This window comes from Pagrus major, chromosome 6, assembly GCF_040436345.1.
Source record: "Pagrus major chromosome 6, Pma_NU_1.0".
NCBI classification, from domain to species: Eukaryota; Metazoa; Chordata; class Actinopteri; order Spariformes; family Sparidae; genus Pagrus; species Pagrus major.
Window position 1 is genome coordinate 5,145,861 of NC_133220.1, and position 18,220 is coordinate 5,164,080.

At 40.3% G+C, this 18,220-nt stretch overlaps 1 protein-coding gene across 1 annotated transcript in view; it reads right to left on the reverse strand.

Annotated features, from left to right (window-relative positions):
- pmepa1 (prostate transmembrane protein, androgen induced 1) overlaps positions 1–10,563 on the reverse strand; it is a 36,800-nt gene extending 26,237 nt beyond the window's left edge. The window contains exon 1 of the mRNA XM_073468602.1: positions 10,363–10,563. Within this exon, the coding sequence (XP_073324703.1) occupies positions 10,363–10,459 (97 nt within the window). The 5' untranslated portion in view covers positions 10,460–10,563. The remainder of the gene's footprint in view (positions 1–10,362) is intronic.
- Between the last annotated feature and the right edge of the window lie 7,657 nt (positions 10,564–18,220).

An 18,220-nucleotide genomic window follows, 5' to 3' on the forward strand; every position in this document is an offset into this window, starting at 1 on the left:
AGTTGCAAATTCATTTTTGTGCATTTAAAAGGTCTGGAAAGTGAAAAAGCCCAAAGTCCACGCCAAAGAGACTTTACTTGCGTAACTTAAACGTGTCACTGTGTAAGAGGCGTTATACAAATACATATCTTTATATACATCATAAAATATATAAACTGCAGTCAGTCAGAAGACATACAGTTGCTACTGCTGTAGCAGCGTTATTTTAGATCACACTACCTTGCTCAGCATGACCCGCGAAGCGTTTAATACACAATTCATAATAATGTGCTTTTTGAAAATTAAAGTATGTAAACCTATTCTACTAGGACATAAATAAAAGTATGAACCTGAAAATGTGCACAATATGACCTTTTTAAATCTTTCTTTTAATAATATCTTCAGTGTTTTATTCACATAGAAACACTATGTTTCTGAGAAATCGGGTGTTTTCCATCAGTTTGTCAGTTTGAGCAGTTCAAAAAGCCTCTGCCAACAACGCCAAGGAGAAGGAAGCAGTCAGAAGTGCAAATGAGAATGGTTACACATTCAAAACGTTTTGTTGGTGCAGTTAAGTACTAACCATGGTGCCATTGTTGCTGAGTTCATCCACAGTTGACTCAGAGCTTAAACAGCTTGAACTGATTTAAAATAGAAACAGAGTTGTTTGCTTCAATGTTTCATGATGCAGTTTTGTCATCAGGCACAAAATCCTCCAGGAAATTGAATGCTAGCTGGCGATCCAGTCAGTCTGGCACTATTTCAATCTGCTATCATGTCTCCATTACGGTCTAAATAAATGAATAAGCTCACGTTTGGTCCTGTGTTGTTAGTTAGGTGCCACTCAGAGAAAAAAAAAGAAACAATCCAGTTATCTTTGTGACAGGTGCAACAACAGCAATACCACTTGGGAACACTGGAGGTGAAAGTTTTCTGTAAAAAATCTCAACTCATTTCTGTCAAGTTAAATTGTCTATAGGAAAAATGAATGAGACTAATAACTAACCCTCACTTAAATCAAAAAGAGGATGGAAAGGAACAAGGCAGAAATGAAAGTTGGCAAGAAGAACGGTGTAGGACACATCGACAGAAGGTCAACTGGACTCAAAGTCAACAGGAAATACTCCTCCCTGCATCTACAGCTACTGACGTGCTCCTGAGTAACTGCTCGACTGAGACTGTGGTTTTACTGGGCAGCTCCCAGTATCATGTCTTAATTGAAAAGAAACTGCAGCTGAGTCGACTTTCGGTGGCTTAATCATTTCTTCCGAGACAAATTACTGTCTGTTTATCTTACACGAGGATTAAAGTGATTCTGGTTCTGGGAGGATGCCAGCTGTCAGTCAAAGAAGAAAAGACACAAAAGGCAGAGTTTGATCCGCACAGGCTTCTGTAAACACGCATGATATCAACCTCTGTTCTTTACTGCGAGAAAAAGGGCAAATATAGAACAAAATGTTTTATATTTTACATTCCTCCCTCAAACTGACTGTCACAACATCACGTACACGAGAAATACACAGTAGCACAGACAGGAAATTAATAGACAAACGCCGACTAACACATGTGCACACGCACTCGCACACACTCACACAGAGTACTGAGACAGCCAGACAGAGAGGTTTACATAATAAGTCTAGGAGGCCAGCCAGAACAGACTCAATCATTTAATTTCCATGATTCACTGAGTGAGAGAGAAAAAGAGACAGAACGAGAGACGGAAAGAAGGAAAGGAAGAAAACCAATCAATGAAAACTAAAAGACAAGTGACAAGAAAGATAAACAGTGCATTAAAATGGTTGGCAATGTTTGAAAATATGACAGATTTGAACTCTTATTTCACTTTTTTTTTTGTTTTGTTGTTGGAGCACTTAGTTTCTCTTGGATCTGTTCAAACATGCCTCCTACAGGCTGCACTCACACCTGAGACATCGCTCATATCTGATTATTTTGGATGACTGGTATTCTTCCATCAATAGATCCAAAACATTACACCTATAAGAACTGACAACCGTGTCAAAAAGAGCACTATGAACAGACAAAACTTCTGAAACTGTTCAGCTGCAGCCTGAGCCTTTATCTATTTGTCTTCTTAAAAGCTGATGAAGTCAACTCTTTGTCTTTCTTTCCATTGTTGTGTCTCCTTGCTCCAGCTACAGTGACAGCACATTTATTTCAGTTAAAATGGTGTAGAAGTTGCCTCTTGTACGGCTATTACAGCGCGAGCGATCAAAGGCAAACTTGCATGCGGGTTGCCCGAGGATGTAGTTTTGCATCACAAATATGCTGTCAAAAGTGGAAGCGAAAAATTTTAACACTGATTTGTAGACATCATCTGTTTGTCACATGGGAGCTGCAGCTCGAACAGGATGTGGAGAGTGATGTCTTGCAGAGATTGACACATGACTATGACAGAATGACACATGACGGATTTCAGATGCAGGGTGACTTTTTTTCAAGCTAAAAATACAGTAAATATTGTTGAGTGCTGCCGCTTTTGCACACAGATTTCATATAAGCTACAAGCGGATGATACAAGAGACGTTAGCTTGTTTATCCATCAGATTATCGAGCAACTTGAGGCAAACTTTTGAAATGTCACAAAAAAAAAGAAAAACTAAAGAAAATGCAAATGAGATGCCTTTCTACTAACTTGTTTCAAGCTAATAAACTAAGTTATGCAGAGTGGAATAGGCTATGTTAGGCTGCACAACGAGTAGAGCTCGCGAAACAGAAACAAAACCAGTTGTTTGTCGATCGCCAATAGATGTTTTTTATTTCCACTGTCTCCTGCTTTGTCTGGTTTAATTTCTTTTGTAAAGCACCTTGTAACTTTTTTTTAAGAAAAGTGCTATATAAATAAAGTGTATTATTATAATATTGTACCTTGAAAAAAAGAAGACAGAGAAACCAGAAATAAAGACGCCTTGGCCATCTACTGGGGGGAAATGTGGAAATTAGTCTGGGAATTCTTCTTCTTCTTTCAGAGCCGAAATAGTCAGCTCATCAGCCATGTGAGATAACTGTTTGCTACGGCAGACCTTATTCAGAAATTGTTTCCGTCTCCCATTCAGCACATTAACTCATTGTTTCAAAAAAGGCAAATACCACCTCAAGTGAGCGTATAAACCCTTTGCGATATTTGCGTCAACTTATTACGAATCGCAGTTTCAATCAACCTTACTTCCAAAAAACTGTTAAAGGAAGCAGATAAAGACATTTGCAGTACATATTCAGTATATGTTCAGAAAATGATGTCAACCTATATATACCTACAGTATAGATGTTTTCTATCAGATGTTTATTGGAAATGTTGAGAACATTCAGGTAAGCAGGCTTCTCATTTAAAGCCGGCGCTGACTTTCTCTGGTGTTACATAAGCTGTAATTAATTAACATTAATGCCCTGTGTCACCTGCCAAAAAGGCCACAGTGAGACTTGGCTGTTGTCTGGTTGGAGGGAAGCGCTGTCTGCAAGCCGGCGTCTGTGCTCAGCCAAAGACTGTGAGCAGCAATCTGTGAGATCTCCAAGTGGACAGTGTGTCCAATAAATATCAAATCAACATTTAATATCTTCTGCTGCTCATCTCATTTTCAGGTTGTACTTGTGAGCTGTTAATTATGTTTCTGCCCACTCAGCAAGTAAAAACTGAGTTGATGCTTTAGGCTAATTTGAAGTTTTCAGTGTTTAGAGCTGAACTGCAATGGATTCGATAAGGGAATTAAAAGGCATCAGGATTTGATAATAGAGGAATGAATAATTGATTAATTGATCTGTTGTCAAATAACATATTAATCACCAACAAATCTTTGAACTGATTAATCTGTTTGAGTGATTTTGAAGGAAAGAAAAGCCCAAATTTTACAGACCAAAACAACTAATTCATCAATCAAGAAAATGTTTAACCAATAATTGACAATGACAATAATCGTTAGTTGCAGTTGGCAGATTGTGATACTGTTTTCAGATCTGATGTAATACAAACAACCACCAACCGTAAATCAACACATTATTCACCTCTGGAGACAAAACCCGACAACGATGAAGTCAAGAAGCGTCAGCTACAGTTTCAGCGTCTTGCTCATCGGCTAATGTCGCAAACCTGCAGCTGAACAGTTACAGGAATGTGTCACAGCGTTTCCTTCTTGCGGTTGCTGCTGCAGTCACCTCCTTTCAACGGAGGAACATTCTGACTCTTTTCCTCGAATTCAATAACCAAAATAAATACCACTACCCTCCAGCTGAACTCACAGACACACACACGCGCACACACACACACACACACACACACACACACACACACACACACACACACACACTGAGACAAACGCTGTGGGTAACATTTATGTTGGCTGTAGAGGCAGACTGTGGAGGTGTTGGTGTCAAGAAGGCCAGACATGTAGTAACAAATGCACAGGGAAACCAAGCTGCTGGTAGGAAATGATTCTTACAAGCTGATACCAGCAATGACTTCACCACACATACACACACTCGCGCGCACACACACACACACACACACACACATGGCTAGCCTGTGAGTAATGCTGATGTCATGTGCTTTGACTAGCGATGTCTGACTGCCGCTCAGAACAGATGTGTTTTGCATATTAGTGTGTGTATGTGTGTGCTCTTATATGTCAGAGGGTGTAACAGGTATATGTAACCCTGCAATTACAGCTTCACAGATCCAGATGAGGAACAATGTGCGGGAGAGACAGAGAGACAGATGAATGGTAGTTGGACGTGAGTCAAGGTCTCTGCAGCTCCTTTACAAGTCTGGGAAGTTTGACCACTTTAAAGTATTTAAACGGTTTAAATGCAGCTGTTGCAGGTGGGTCGTAATGTATAACAGCCTTAGTGAACTGGCCTTTTCCTTGTGTGACCAGGACTCAGCTAGTTGAGTTGCCATTGTTTTTTTAGGCTATGTGGTGTATTAGTGATAAAGCAGCCACAGCTAGCAACCCAATCACCAGAATAAATGTCGTCAATGTACGTTTCTGCAAACCACGTCTATGTTAAACCTTTACATTTCTTTAAGTTTCAACTTTACATTTCTTTATAGGTTCAATTTTCAATTTAATGTTGTGACAATGCTGTGATTATGATCTGGTTCGGTTAAGGCACAAACATCACTTGGTAAGGGTTAGGAAAAGATCATATTTTGGCTTAAAATACACGTTTATGTCGCCACAAACACAGCAAGAAACGTTCAGAGGTCTTGTTAGAAACACCCAGTTTCGTTGGCACAAACACAGCAGGAAATAGTCCTGAGGTTTCCTTAAAACTATCCAGTGGGAAAATACTTATAAAGGTTGAAACGCAGTCTTGAACTGGTCACTCGCTTGGCAGCCTTGTTGTCTAGCTCCACCACCATCCCGTCCCCTTTCCAGTATTAAAGTCAGGTCAGAAAACAAATAGCACGTATATTAGAAATGTCAATATGGTGCACATATGACATGAACAAATGTGAGCGTATCATTGCATTGCAGAAAGGTTAACTGCCAACATTTTATCTTGGTGACTGGGCTGTAGCTAGCCATCTTGCTTTGGATTCCTTGATTATGAATGCTCATTACAAATAATTCTTATCTGGAAAGACATGTTGTTGGGTTTTGTATTATGATTAAAACATGAATAAAATGAAGGAAAAAAACCTCCACAAAAGTCCTATTTCTTTCATTTGGATGACCTTTTAAAATGAAAGATTTTTATGCATCTAGAGATCTTCTGAAGTACAAATCTAGGGAGCTCCAGCTTTTTCTATCATGTCTACACCGTCCTTTGATCACCGCATCTCAAGTGTATAACGTGGATTATCCTCTGTTATACTTTCTTCACTGTGTCTTTCATCTTTCCTGTCACACTCCGCTGCATAATGTCCAGTAAAGCTGAAACACCTTGAACAAAATCCTGTTTTTTTTTTTTAATAAAGGCCAAAACATTCAACTCCTCACCAGAATCCTTCTCTTGTTTTGCTTATTTCCACTGCTCTTCGCTCTCGTTCAGTTTATCTACCTTTCTCTTCTGACTTTTAAGTTTTGATATATTCTTCTCCCTCCCTTCTTTCTCTTGTCCCCACAGTCTTTCCTCTCCTTCTTTGGTTTACGTTTCCCTCCCTCTGTCTTCCAGACTAAACATCATGTCTGTTCTCAGACAGAGGAATTGTGTGTGTGTGTGTGTGTGTGTGTGTGTGTTTGTCTGTGCATGTCTGCCTGCACTCTTATCTTTTCTTTCTGTTACGAGTCCAGGCAATGATCTGTATTTCACTCATTGATTACTACTTCTGCTGTAAACATAACAACTGTTCAATGATCTATGCAGAAATCTTAGGCATGCTAGGATATTTCAGACAATACTGTACTTTGTACTACAGTGAAGGCTCTTTCTAGTTTCAATATGACAATGCCCCCATATGTAGGTCAATAAGGAAGTGGTTCTCCCTGTTTGGTCTGGGAGAACTTCACTGGGCTGCTGAAAAAGTGGAGACTCTTTGGAATGACTGTCGTATAAGGATGCAACGCTCGAGTGTCCCCATACTTTTGGCCATGTCATGTATACTGCTACTACTACTGCTAATACTAGTAATAATACTGCAATAGTACTCACTCGAAAGAAAATTGGTTGCCAACTATTTTGATAATTAATCGTTTAAGTTATTTTTCAAGCAAATTGTCGAACATTTGCTGCTTTTCTTTGTCATCAGACGACAAAGAAGATGCCTCTTTGGCATCTTGTGATGTATGATGACCTTTTTATACACATTTTTGACATTTTTTAAACTAAATGTTTGTCAATTAATCATGAAAATAATGGACAGATTTATCAATAATGAAAATAAACATTACTTGCAGCCCTAAATGCTACTACATCTTGTACTCCTGCACGACTGACAGTACAGTACTGAAACCATTCCTAGTGCTGATACTGATACTAGTGCTGGTATTCGTTCCACTGCCGCTACTTATGTTACTATTAAGCCTACTAAAAATACTACCCTTGCAGATATAATTACATTATTACACTGATAAGATTGCTATTAAGATGGTAGATGAATATGCTATGACTATCATGTATAATGGTGTTACTGGTGTTTAGATTGGTCTGACAAGGCTCACCAAGCATGTACGTACAACGAGTTACATTTTGAGCAGGCTGCCTGGCAAACAGATGACCGGTGACACCAGCATGAACCCCTCCTTGATTATGCGAACACATTACTCACTGGCTTCTCAATTATTTTTTTCTTCCAAATTTAAAACCTGGAAAGTCATAATAGACCTGTCAAAATCTCCTCAACCACCCAAGAAAATCCGTTTCTAAATAAATCATAGGTGGAAAAAGGCCAAGGAGTCATTGAATCACGCTTCTTTTGAGGTCTATAATTGTTACTCACAAGGTTTAAGGTCCTCAAGGCTGAATCCATCTCTGTGCATGTTTTTCCTGTTTTGATTCATGTGCGCAAACTGAACTCATGAAGTGTAGTCTGGCTTTCATGAGGCTAAATGCTTGCTCCCATTCCATTATGAGTAACTTCAAATGTATGTTATTATGTTTACTATTCACTGGATCAAGCTGCAACGATTAGCAAAAAATCATAGAGCAAAATAAAGCAGCAAATCTTTAGAAACAGAATATATACATGAACATTATGTCATTGAACACCACTTAAGATACTAACGTAATGGACGCAGGATATTTTATTGTTTAATAATAAACTGTGTTGTCCAAAATGACATCAGTGCACTGAAAGGAATAACCCATATGTCTGTAATGCAAATATCGGTCATAGTTTCAGCTATTCTACTATTACTGCTACTTCTAGTATTACCATTATTAGATTAATTGATTCGTCAATCTGCGGGAAATTAATCTGCAACAACAATAATCATTTTGGATCATTCTCTACCTGGTTAGAGCTTCTCAAATGTGAATATTGGCTGGTTTTCTTTGTCTTCTTTGATCTTAAAGTGAATATGTTAGGGTTTTGAGCTGTTGCTAGGACAAAAGAAAAGACATTTGAAGACAATATCTTGGACTGTGATAGGCTCAGTTTCCTGACAGACTAATGACAGGCCTGGCCGATTATCAGGGTCAATATTCAGCATTTTTCTGATCATCTGTATTGGTGATTTTGTCAGATTGCTGATAAAATAAACAAATTTAAAAACTGTGCTACTTTGGACAGAGAGTGTCCCATCCTCAACACTATCCGATCGGTAACACGTCACAATCAATAGCCTATAAACTAGGGTTGAGCTGATGAACGACGCCATTGTCCAATCGCCGATGGCTGAAAGCCATCGACTACTAACCCCTGACCATCGTGATTTAAAAGGCTTCCCACCAGAGAGCACAATTAAGTGGCGTGTCCCCTCAGAGTTGCCGTAGGGCAAAAGTTGTTGTTGTTTTTGATATGTGGGGAGAGGAAATGAAAAGAAGTATGTTGCTGCTCAGTGCACTAACATTACGTCTCCATGTCCTGTTTATTATTTTCTTATTAAACCAGTTAGGAGAACCCAAGACACTCGGTTAAAGTTGTGGCAGCAGCGTTTCTGTTCATGTGGGCCTCTGTTTCTCTCAGTCATGACGTTTTTATACAGTTTTCTTAGCTTCCTTGGCTAGTTGGCCAATGTTGTTTGATGCATATGAGGCTGAACAAAGCTAAGTAACAGACATGCGGTGCAGAGACGAGGACGCTTTTAAACCTGGCACAGGGGTGTATGTCGGTGGTAACGGGAGACAGTTTCCTCTGCAGGGCGACAGTTGGAGATTCTTGTCAGAGCAACGGTGGGAAACAGCGGCTGCTACAACGATGAGCTAATACGCAACTGCTGCCTCACGACAACAGCGAGGGGACACGCTGCCTCAGATTCATAAACAACGATGTCATCATCCATCACCATGTTCCACTGTAGACATCTTCATACGCCAATTCGGCAGACATCGCCCAACACCAACAATAAACACTGAAGTAACTAGTAACTAAATTTAACAAATAAACTTGAAGAACTTGATTAAACTGTACTCAGTTTTATTCCATCGCTTGTTGTTTGACTCTCTGACAGTAAGATTTTCAGCTTTACTGCAGGTGGATATCGGCCCCACGTATCGACGATTTCAGCCCTTAAAAAAAACAAAAGCCACATCGGTCGATCCCCTCGCATGCATTGTCTTGAATCCGGCCTGCTTCACCTCTGAAGGTGTCTGAGTCAGCCCTGCAAGTGACTTCAGCCGGACACACACACACACACACACACACACACACACACACACACACACACACACACAGCTCTCAGTACTGTCACTGTATACATTACCAGCAGTGCCTTGCTTCACCAAACAACACACATAAAAAGCAGACTCGTATATAAACACACACACACACACAAACACACATATACAAACAGGGATTTCCCGGATACGACCACACACACACACACACACACACACATGAACACGCACGCGCGCATATACAACGCGCGCACGCAGACGGCTAGACAGACGTCTGGCTCTGCCCGGATGACGAAGCGGCGACAAAACTTCCCAACTCTCCCCCGTTTTTACACCGAGCAAACCCACCTATTCCCCCGATATCACGCTCCCAGCGTCCCCCACGGTGACTTCCCGGTAGTTTAAACACACTTTAAGTCCTTTTTTACCCCGTTAAAAAGGCAGATATGTCTTTTTTCCCCCCCCCAAATGAAGCGACGTTGAGATCAGAAGCAGACAACAACGCCAACGGCGCACGGAACCCCCACTGAAAAATCACACAATTTGTCAAACTTCGCCTCATTTAGCGGATAAAACAGCTCAAATACAGCCTGAAAATCGCATACGTGAGTTAACACGGGAGGTTTGCTCACATCGGCTCTGCTGGAAAAGAGATGTGAAGCTTGCGGTTTTTGGTTCAAGTTCAAAATCAAGCGTCGATAAGTCACAAAATGAGGAGGAGGAGGAAAAACTTCGCGTCCTTTTTAATTAAGCTAGCGATTTAACTTAGCTGCTAGCTTAGTTGCTATAGTTTTTTGTTGTGTTTTTTAACGTTTAACGGGGGTTGTTGGTGAATAATCAAGGTTGTCACGTTATAAAAGCTCAACTTACACACATTAAACGTTAAATACATTCAAAATGAAAGAGTGGGAACATTAAGTGAGACACAACCAAACATCACTCAAGCCAAACAGTGTTAACACACCACAAACTGTGACAATCAGGTAAATGTTCGCCCCTTTCTGTACTTGTGAGGAGGTGTACAGCCGAGCCGATGAGACCCAAACCACCTCCTTTAACTAAATAATCAAAAAAACATCGCGTGAAACTTCACAGTCGCGATTTAAACGAGTGGCGACTTTAAAAGTAGCGAAATTCAAGTTGCGTACTCACTGATTTCCATGCTCTGGAGGGAGGTGTAGCGCTTGCAGTTACAAGTACAGGAGACATTGGCGGCGGTGGCGTTTAAAACACCCATCAAGTTCAACATTTAAGGGCTCCCAGAGTCAGACATGAATGCTCCTGGAGAAGGAGGACTGGAGGGGAGAAAGCGAAGAAGAAGAAGGAGAAGAAGGAGAAGAAGAAGAAGGAGAGGAGGGAGACCGAAAAGAAAAAAAAAAAACAGCACACCAAACTCCCCCCTAAAAAAAAAAAAAAAATCCTCCCTTCTCTGTTTTCTCTCCAGCCTCCTCTCCTTCCCCTCCGGTCCGTCCGTCCGTCCTCCTCTCTCCGGTTTCTCCTCCTTCTTCTTCTTCTTCTCCTTCTTCTTCCTCCAAAATCAGTCTATCTGTCTGTCTGTCTGTCTCCTGGTGCACCGCAGAAGTGTCGCTACAGCCGCTGAATGTAGTTTTTGAAAAACGCTGCTAATAAAAAAAAATGTAAAAAAAAAAAATTGTAGTTGAACCGACTTTAGATGTCCGGTTCCGTCCGTAATGGTTCCGTGTTTTCAGCCGAGTGACCGGCGACTAAACTGCAAGCGGACGTCTGTCTGGTCCTGTCTGTCTCTCTCTCTCTCTGTCTCTCTCTCTCTCTCTCTCTCTCTCTCTCTCTGTCTCCAGGGATTTCTCAGTGACTCTCTCCCTCCCTCTCTCCTCCCCCCTTCTCTCTTCCTCTCGGTGACACTGTCTGTCTGTCTGTCTGTCTCTCATTTCCAATTTCCACTTGCAGACAGACAGACAGACAGACAGACAGGGGCAGCAGCAGATAAAAGGCGATGACATGTCGGGTCTGTTTATTTATTTATTTATTTATTTATGTGTTTATTTATTTATTTATTTATTTATTAGCTTTTTGCATCACCTAAATAACTATAAAAAAACATACGAGACCTTGAGCAAGAGGAAGTTTTTTTTCCGCTAATGGCTCATAAATTATTAACACTTTTTTTTTTTTTTTTTACATGCATGCATAAAAGAAAAAAACAAACAAACAAACTATAATCTGTCGTTGTTATGATGCAGCCTATGTGCTGAGAGCTCTACGTATCGCAAGACCGGGTATAACCGGGCCCGTCAGGTGTCTAAATTGTGCGTAAAACGGACTCCCGGATCGATAAATTGTCGGTAAAGATGCTCAGATGTTCCTTAATTCGTGCGCACAAAACTTAATTTGGGCTCATGAGTGCATAAAATGACTAATTCATACAACAAATACAACTAGACATCGTGCACACAAGCAATTATGGTCCTGCATCGGCAAAACACGCTCACACAATAACTAATTCATGCTCTGGAGTTACTTCGTGCAAACCAATTACTTTAATTGTTGCTTGTAAGAAGGTAACGTTAAAGCAACGTGCGAGGATTCACGTTTTAAAGCGATCTGGCGCCCCCTCAGTTTCTGAGCAGAACAACGCCGCCAGCGTGAATACAAACCCAGGTTTCCAGCTGTGTTTTGTGAGCAGCCGATACAAACAAAGAAGAACAAGAACAAACACGCTGTTGTCGCGCTCACAACTATATCAAGTTTATAACTTAGCAAGCCTGCTAATGTCACTTAGCCTAGTCTGACAGTCAGAAGGCTAGCTTGGCATCTGTCTTTTATTACACAAAAGTCTTGCCAACAGACAGTACACAAGTCTTTTGCTACTTGCTCTGTCACTTCCTTTTCTCTTCTTATCTTCTTCTGTCTCCTTCGGTCATGATGTCCGTAGAGGCTGCTGAGCCCGGTTGAACCCAATCAAAGATCATTAGCGGTAGTAGTGGTGGTCCCACTGGGTGTTGCACCTTCTGGGAACATCTTGTGACGCACAAAACGCATTTTAACCATTAACTAGAATCAATATGTACGACAAAATCATTTTAACTCCAGGTCGCCTTACTTGCCTTTTTAAAAGCTGTCAAGCTGCATCTTCATCAGCGACCGACAGCAACAGCCTTTAATTTCAGTTATCATTGAGAGAAAACCTTGACATTGATTTGCACGCGTTCATCGGTGTTCATAAGTTATTAATTTAGCTTGAAATCATTAATCAACCAAAGTTTTCCGAAGCCAAACGACAATATCATCAGACAACATCAGAATGCAAAGAAAATGTCAAATGTGACTTGCTCACAGTGAATATAATGTCTATTTTGACCTCCGTCTTGTGTTGTCTTTTCAGATTCATCTGTGGATGATTTGGCGGAAATTAATCTAGACTTAGACAGTTTGTAAAAGCAATGCGTTAGCCTTCAGTAGCTAACTCCTGAGGCTCAGATTCAACAGTCTTTGCAGCAGCTTCACAGTGAAAACCTTCCACTGGTGTGTTGCTGCCGTATTCACCCTTATTTTGCGTCCTTCACTAATGCACGGCCCACATCGGGGTGGCATGAACGTGAAGCGACAAAACATGAAAACAAAGCACATTATATTGTTACTCCAAATATGTTGCCAAAATATAACCCCCCATTCTCATTACGAGTTAACATGTTTAACTGACATGCAGGCAAAACGCATTAACGCCGTAGTCCAACATTTTTACAACAGCGGACACGAGTATCCAGACATCCATGCGACTTTTAAAATATTTATAAACCCAAAAGTGCTGTAAAAACACACTCAAAATGTTGATTATTAGTGTGTGTGTGTGTGTGTGTGTGTGTGTGGGTCAACGAAGCCAGACAGCATTACGTCACCTCCGTGATTGACAGGCCCCAGGGACCAATAGGGGCGAGACTGTAACAGCATGTCTCATCTGAGGCAACTTTCAATTTAGGTCTGCTCGAGTTTATAGCTGCATGTTTAAGTGCTTTTACTGCCCAGCTGGACTCGCCAAAGGCCATAATCATGTAGGAAGGGAAAAATATACCACCCGAATTTATTGTTCGGTGGCTACAGAAAATAGAACATTTTGAAAAAAGTTAAACTTTTGCAAGGAAAACGTTACGATCTGCTGTAAAGCTGATCGAAACTGAGAAAAACTGATCTGGAGGCAGAGATACAGCTGCTGGGCTGTGAGCTTTGAGACACCGAGTACGTTTACTAGATGTTTATGACACATAACTCAATATTACAGCAGCTTCTGTTTATTTATTTATTTATTTTGGTTGGTATATGTGATTATTGTGAGTAAAAGTTAAGATATGGTGGTAAAATATTATATTTATATATTTACAATATTAATGAAGTAATAATACAAAGTCAGAAATATTTATTTTTTTCTGAACTGAATAAACAAGCTGTTCTCAGAGGAATATAAGGTCCCCAGAACACTGTTTGAAGCCGGAAAGGTGGCAGGGTCCGCCACATGTAGATAGTATGAGATTGTGTTGTCCTTTAAGGCCAGTTTATATGTTTATTTGGTTTATTCAGTCATGAAAACAAAGATAGTTTGTTTATTTAGTTTGTTTAGGCATAAAAAAAATCAGTCAATGAAGATTTTTCTCTTCTGATCAAAATTTCTTCCCCAAAACTACAGACTGCTCCTTTAAAGTATCTGATTAGTAATTTAACATACTAAACACAATCACAAGGAAAAGGAGATTATACACGTGTTTACAGAAGTGTTTGGTTTGTTTTAAGTAAAAAAAAGTGTGCTACTTAGTTATCAAATAAATGTAGTGGAGTAAAAAGTACATTTGCCACCAAAATGTATAAAATAGCAGAAAATGGAAATTACTCAAGTAAAGTACCTCAATTTGCACTAAAGCAGAGTAACTGAGTAAATGTACTTCGTTACATTCCATCACTGGGGATTATAACTAACTTATTAAAGGGTCTGTTCAACCAGATTACAATGAAATATCTTCAGTTTTCAGGATTTAGTTCTTCGGTACATTGTTTCTATGAAACGTCCCATCGATGCAGATTCTGACGTGAATTGTCATTTTTTAAAACCTTAAAGCAAAGAAATCTCATAACTTCACCAAATAAACCTAGGAGTACTTTTTTCTTTATTTTGTGTCAACTGAGCCTTTATCGTGTTTGTTTCAGTGCTTTATGAATCCAGATTGAATCATCCAACAGAAGCTCAGCCTGTGACGACTGCTTCACCCCGACTGCCACTGATATAAGCAGAAAAGTACGGCAACACCTCTCAGCCAAACTTAAATCAGATTATAAAGTTAAACGAGGTCCGCCTATCAGCCTGTTAACTACTAATTTCAATACACAAGGTGCACAACACAGTGTAGAGCCTCTGCTGACCCCTGCTGGACTCCAGCAGCACTGACACAAGGACTGAGAAGAGGGTGGACAAAATAATGGCAACACACTAAATCCTAATAACTGTTTGAGACTTTGGTTTATTTTACGAGAGATAAAGGTTGAACATGTTTGATTATAATGCTTAAGGCACCAGTGTGAACTCGAGAGTTAAAGCTCATGTGATTGCAGAGATCTTCAGGCTTAAATCTGATTTCACCAAACTAACAAGGTAACAAGCATATTAGCATGCTAACATTTTCTCATTAGTACAAAATGTCAGAGTCTATATATGTGTGGGTGCGTAGATATCAACATGTCAACCATTGACAGATGTGGGTGATGCTACATAGAAAACTAGCATGCTAAAGTTCATTAGCATAATGAATTAGCATGTGCAGCTCCTCTCAGAATTCAAATGTGCTTGTTTCTAATTTCCATCACATTACATGAATTTACACATATTACCATGTTAATGTTTGTTGGTGCACTAAAATAGTCCTCAAAAATGTTTTTGGCAGGCTAACAAAGATAAACACATTTTTTAAAATAGTAGCATGCAAACATGTGGAAAAGGTCTCGGGATAATTTTGTGTCCCATTTATTTAAAAAGATGATTCACGCTGGAGTAGTCGCTGCGATCGTGTGCTTTTGGGGATAATAAAAATGACGTTTTAATGCACTTTGGTGCGTGTAAAGTGAGCGGACGCCGGCTGGTTCAACACTTTTTGTTTCCTGAGAATCTCTCTCGTGCACATGTTTGTAACGCAGTACAAACCAAACAGACAGAGCTCCTCTATTAGTCTGTGTTATCTGTAAGGGGCCTTGGCACAGACAGCAGGCTCAGACAATGATAGTCGAGCTGGCAGTGAGTCAGTTTACCGTCTAAAGGGGCTGAGTCACCAACGCGGACACCCAGGTGTGGTCATTCTTTGTCTCTTGTCTTTGCCTCTTTATTGCAGCTTGTCTTTGAAGACTGAAATGGGTGAATCATTGGGTTCAAGACTCGCTCTTACTCTGCCTGTCTGACTCTCATTGAGAGTGAGTGTATCTATTTATCATTGTCTTTGAGGCGTTTAGACGGAAAGTGGCACTAGATTACAAGAAGGGGCTCTGCTGGTGGGGAGGGGAAGGTGGGAGTGTTGTTTCAGGGAACTGGTGAGAAGATGAAATACAATCCAGGAACACCAGTTTGAGTAATCCCTGAGTTTGGAGGCTTATCAGACGCCGGGACAATGCACAGCTGTTTTCACATAAGATCTTAAAACCGTGGAAATTTATCAAGGTAGCGATCGTTTTATCTGCCATCTTGATGGTTGCGAGATAAGCTGCAGAGCGATGGCCTTCACATTACAAAGTTGTTTTGGTAAAGACATATTCTGATTGCAACCATGACCAGACTGGCAAGTCAAGGCTGGCGGCTGTGCGAAGCATCAGACTTTCCATCGGAGAGCGATGTTCCACTCCTGCATTTGTAAAGGCTACTAATACGCTACGGTTGAGGTCAGGAAAAGATCATCTGTAAAAAAAAGTTTAAAGGTAAACACCACCTGTTTTCTGCTTCAAGTCAGTTTATGTGCCCACAGTCGTGTCCAAACCTTTAGCAAGTTGTCCTTACGTAATCATAAAAACACAAGCCTTGGTTAGGTTGGCAGAAGGAGCTGCACAGAGAAAACAAATGAAATATGTTGTTACTGAATGTTTAGATTTGTGTGTCGATTTTGAAACTTCACAGATATGTTATAAATATAATATAGTAAATTCCAAAAGGTGGACTTCCTGTTGGGTATCCTGAATGGTATTGGCCCAAGAGGCTTTTTTTTTTTTTTTTAAGTCTGGGGATGTTATATCTGCGTACCAAATTTCATAAGGGGAAGCTGACTTTTGAAAATGGTTGGGGGGCGCCATCGAGCCAATTCCCTACGCCCACGCCTGAGACCCATATCAGATGTAAAGGTACACCGACTTTGATGACTTTTCACAAAGTTTCGTGAGTTTTTGAGCACCTCAAGCCACTGGAAAATGTGTCTGAGTTTAGAAAAAAATATATTAATAGTGATAAAGTCGGTGCTCTGGCCCTATTTATTTAAATTTATTAAAATTAGTATGTAAGTTTAATTTGTCGGAGACTGTGTTGCAGATTGTATGATGTCACCCAAGCACCTGAAGTCTTGCATCTTCACCATGTTTACATTAAAGACCACTGAAGGCTGTTTTTTTTACATTAAACTTTTCTATTTAATAATAACACTCGCAATGGCTCTGTTCTTTTCAGGTGTTTCAGACACTGACACTGGATACAGTTACATCCAACCCTGTGTGGAAACACTGCAAATTCAATAAAAAGAAGTCAAAATATCGCAACACCATTTCCACATCATTTCTGTTAGTTTGAGGTGTAACTGATGCTCTTTAATTACCTGTGTAGTGTTTACTTTTCTTCTGCGGTGGTTTAATGGCACAATGACGGATGAATTTGAGCAACAGACTCTCAGTGCATTTAACAGCAGCGAAACTTGTTCAATACTCTTTGTACCAAATATCCTTGTTTGTGCAAGACCCTGAAACCAAAACATCCAAATAAAAGTCTTCCATCATCCATTGTCTCATTTACACTCGTGCTTTTCCTGCTCTGACATGTCATTGTGTCTTTTTTGAAAAATTGAATGTTATCGTCGACACTACAGGTGCTCATTATTGGATTTTTGCCGATGTGCTGATACTTTCCAACTCATTTTGGCAGGATATTGATATGCACATACTCTTTTGCACCTAATTAGAGGTGCTGCGGTTGAATTAACACATTATTATGTCTACTCTTATTGTGATGGCCCACTCACAGATGCAGGAACACAATGCTTTTCCAAATGTTCACATTCACTGAGCAAAATAATAAAACTACATGGTCAATGGTTTGTGTCGTCTGCCCATAATCAAAGCATCATCAGCTTATCAGTGAACCCTCCTACTCAGAAAAACGACTGCATGTATAAACAAACTGTGAAACAGCGTTTCCACTAAAATTAGCGGGTCTACACAGGTTTTTAAGCGACGGTACACCGCATATTGACTCCATTCCCACTTCCCGCAGGCAAGACAGCCCGCCTGTGATTTTTATCTGAAGCGCAACGAATGCGCTGGAAACAGTTGAAACAGAAGAGAAAACAACAACAGACCCATTGTGAAAGAAGCGTCTCTAAAACGGTGGATAAATTATTTTGAGCGTCAGAACCCCCGAGACATGACTCGTTTCAGAATTTGAGCCATTCGGTCCAATAACATTTGGAAAGTCTAGAAGAGCCACACAGTTAAATCATTTTATCTCCATTCAAGTTAGCCGGGCGCTAAACTGGAAGTTAGCCGGCTCGGTCAGTGATCCAGGTATTTTCCAGGTATTTTCGTAGCCGGGAAGTCGAACTTTTCTGTCTTCAAAACACCACTGAGCAGCTTTCATAGGAATGAACGGGGCTCCACCTCCAACACTGTGTCCAGTAATAAAACCTCCTTGAATAGACCGCATCCCAAACTTACGCGCCCAACCGGATGTTGATAACGCGTCATCACTTCGAATTTAGCGCGTTCACCCGGGTCTTATGTTTAGAACGCCATAATGTCGTGTAGTGATGTA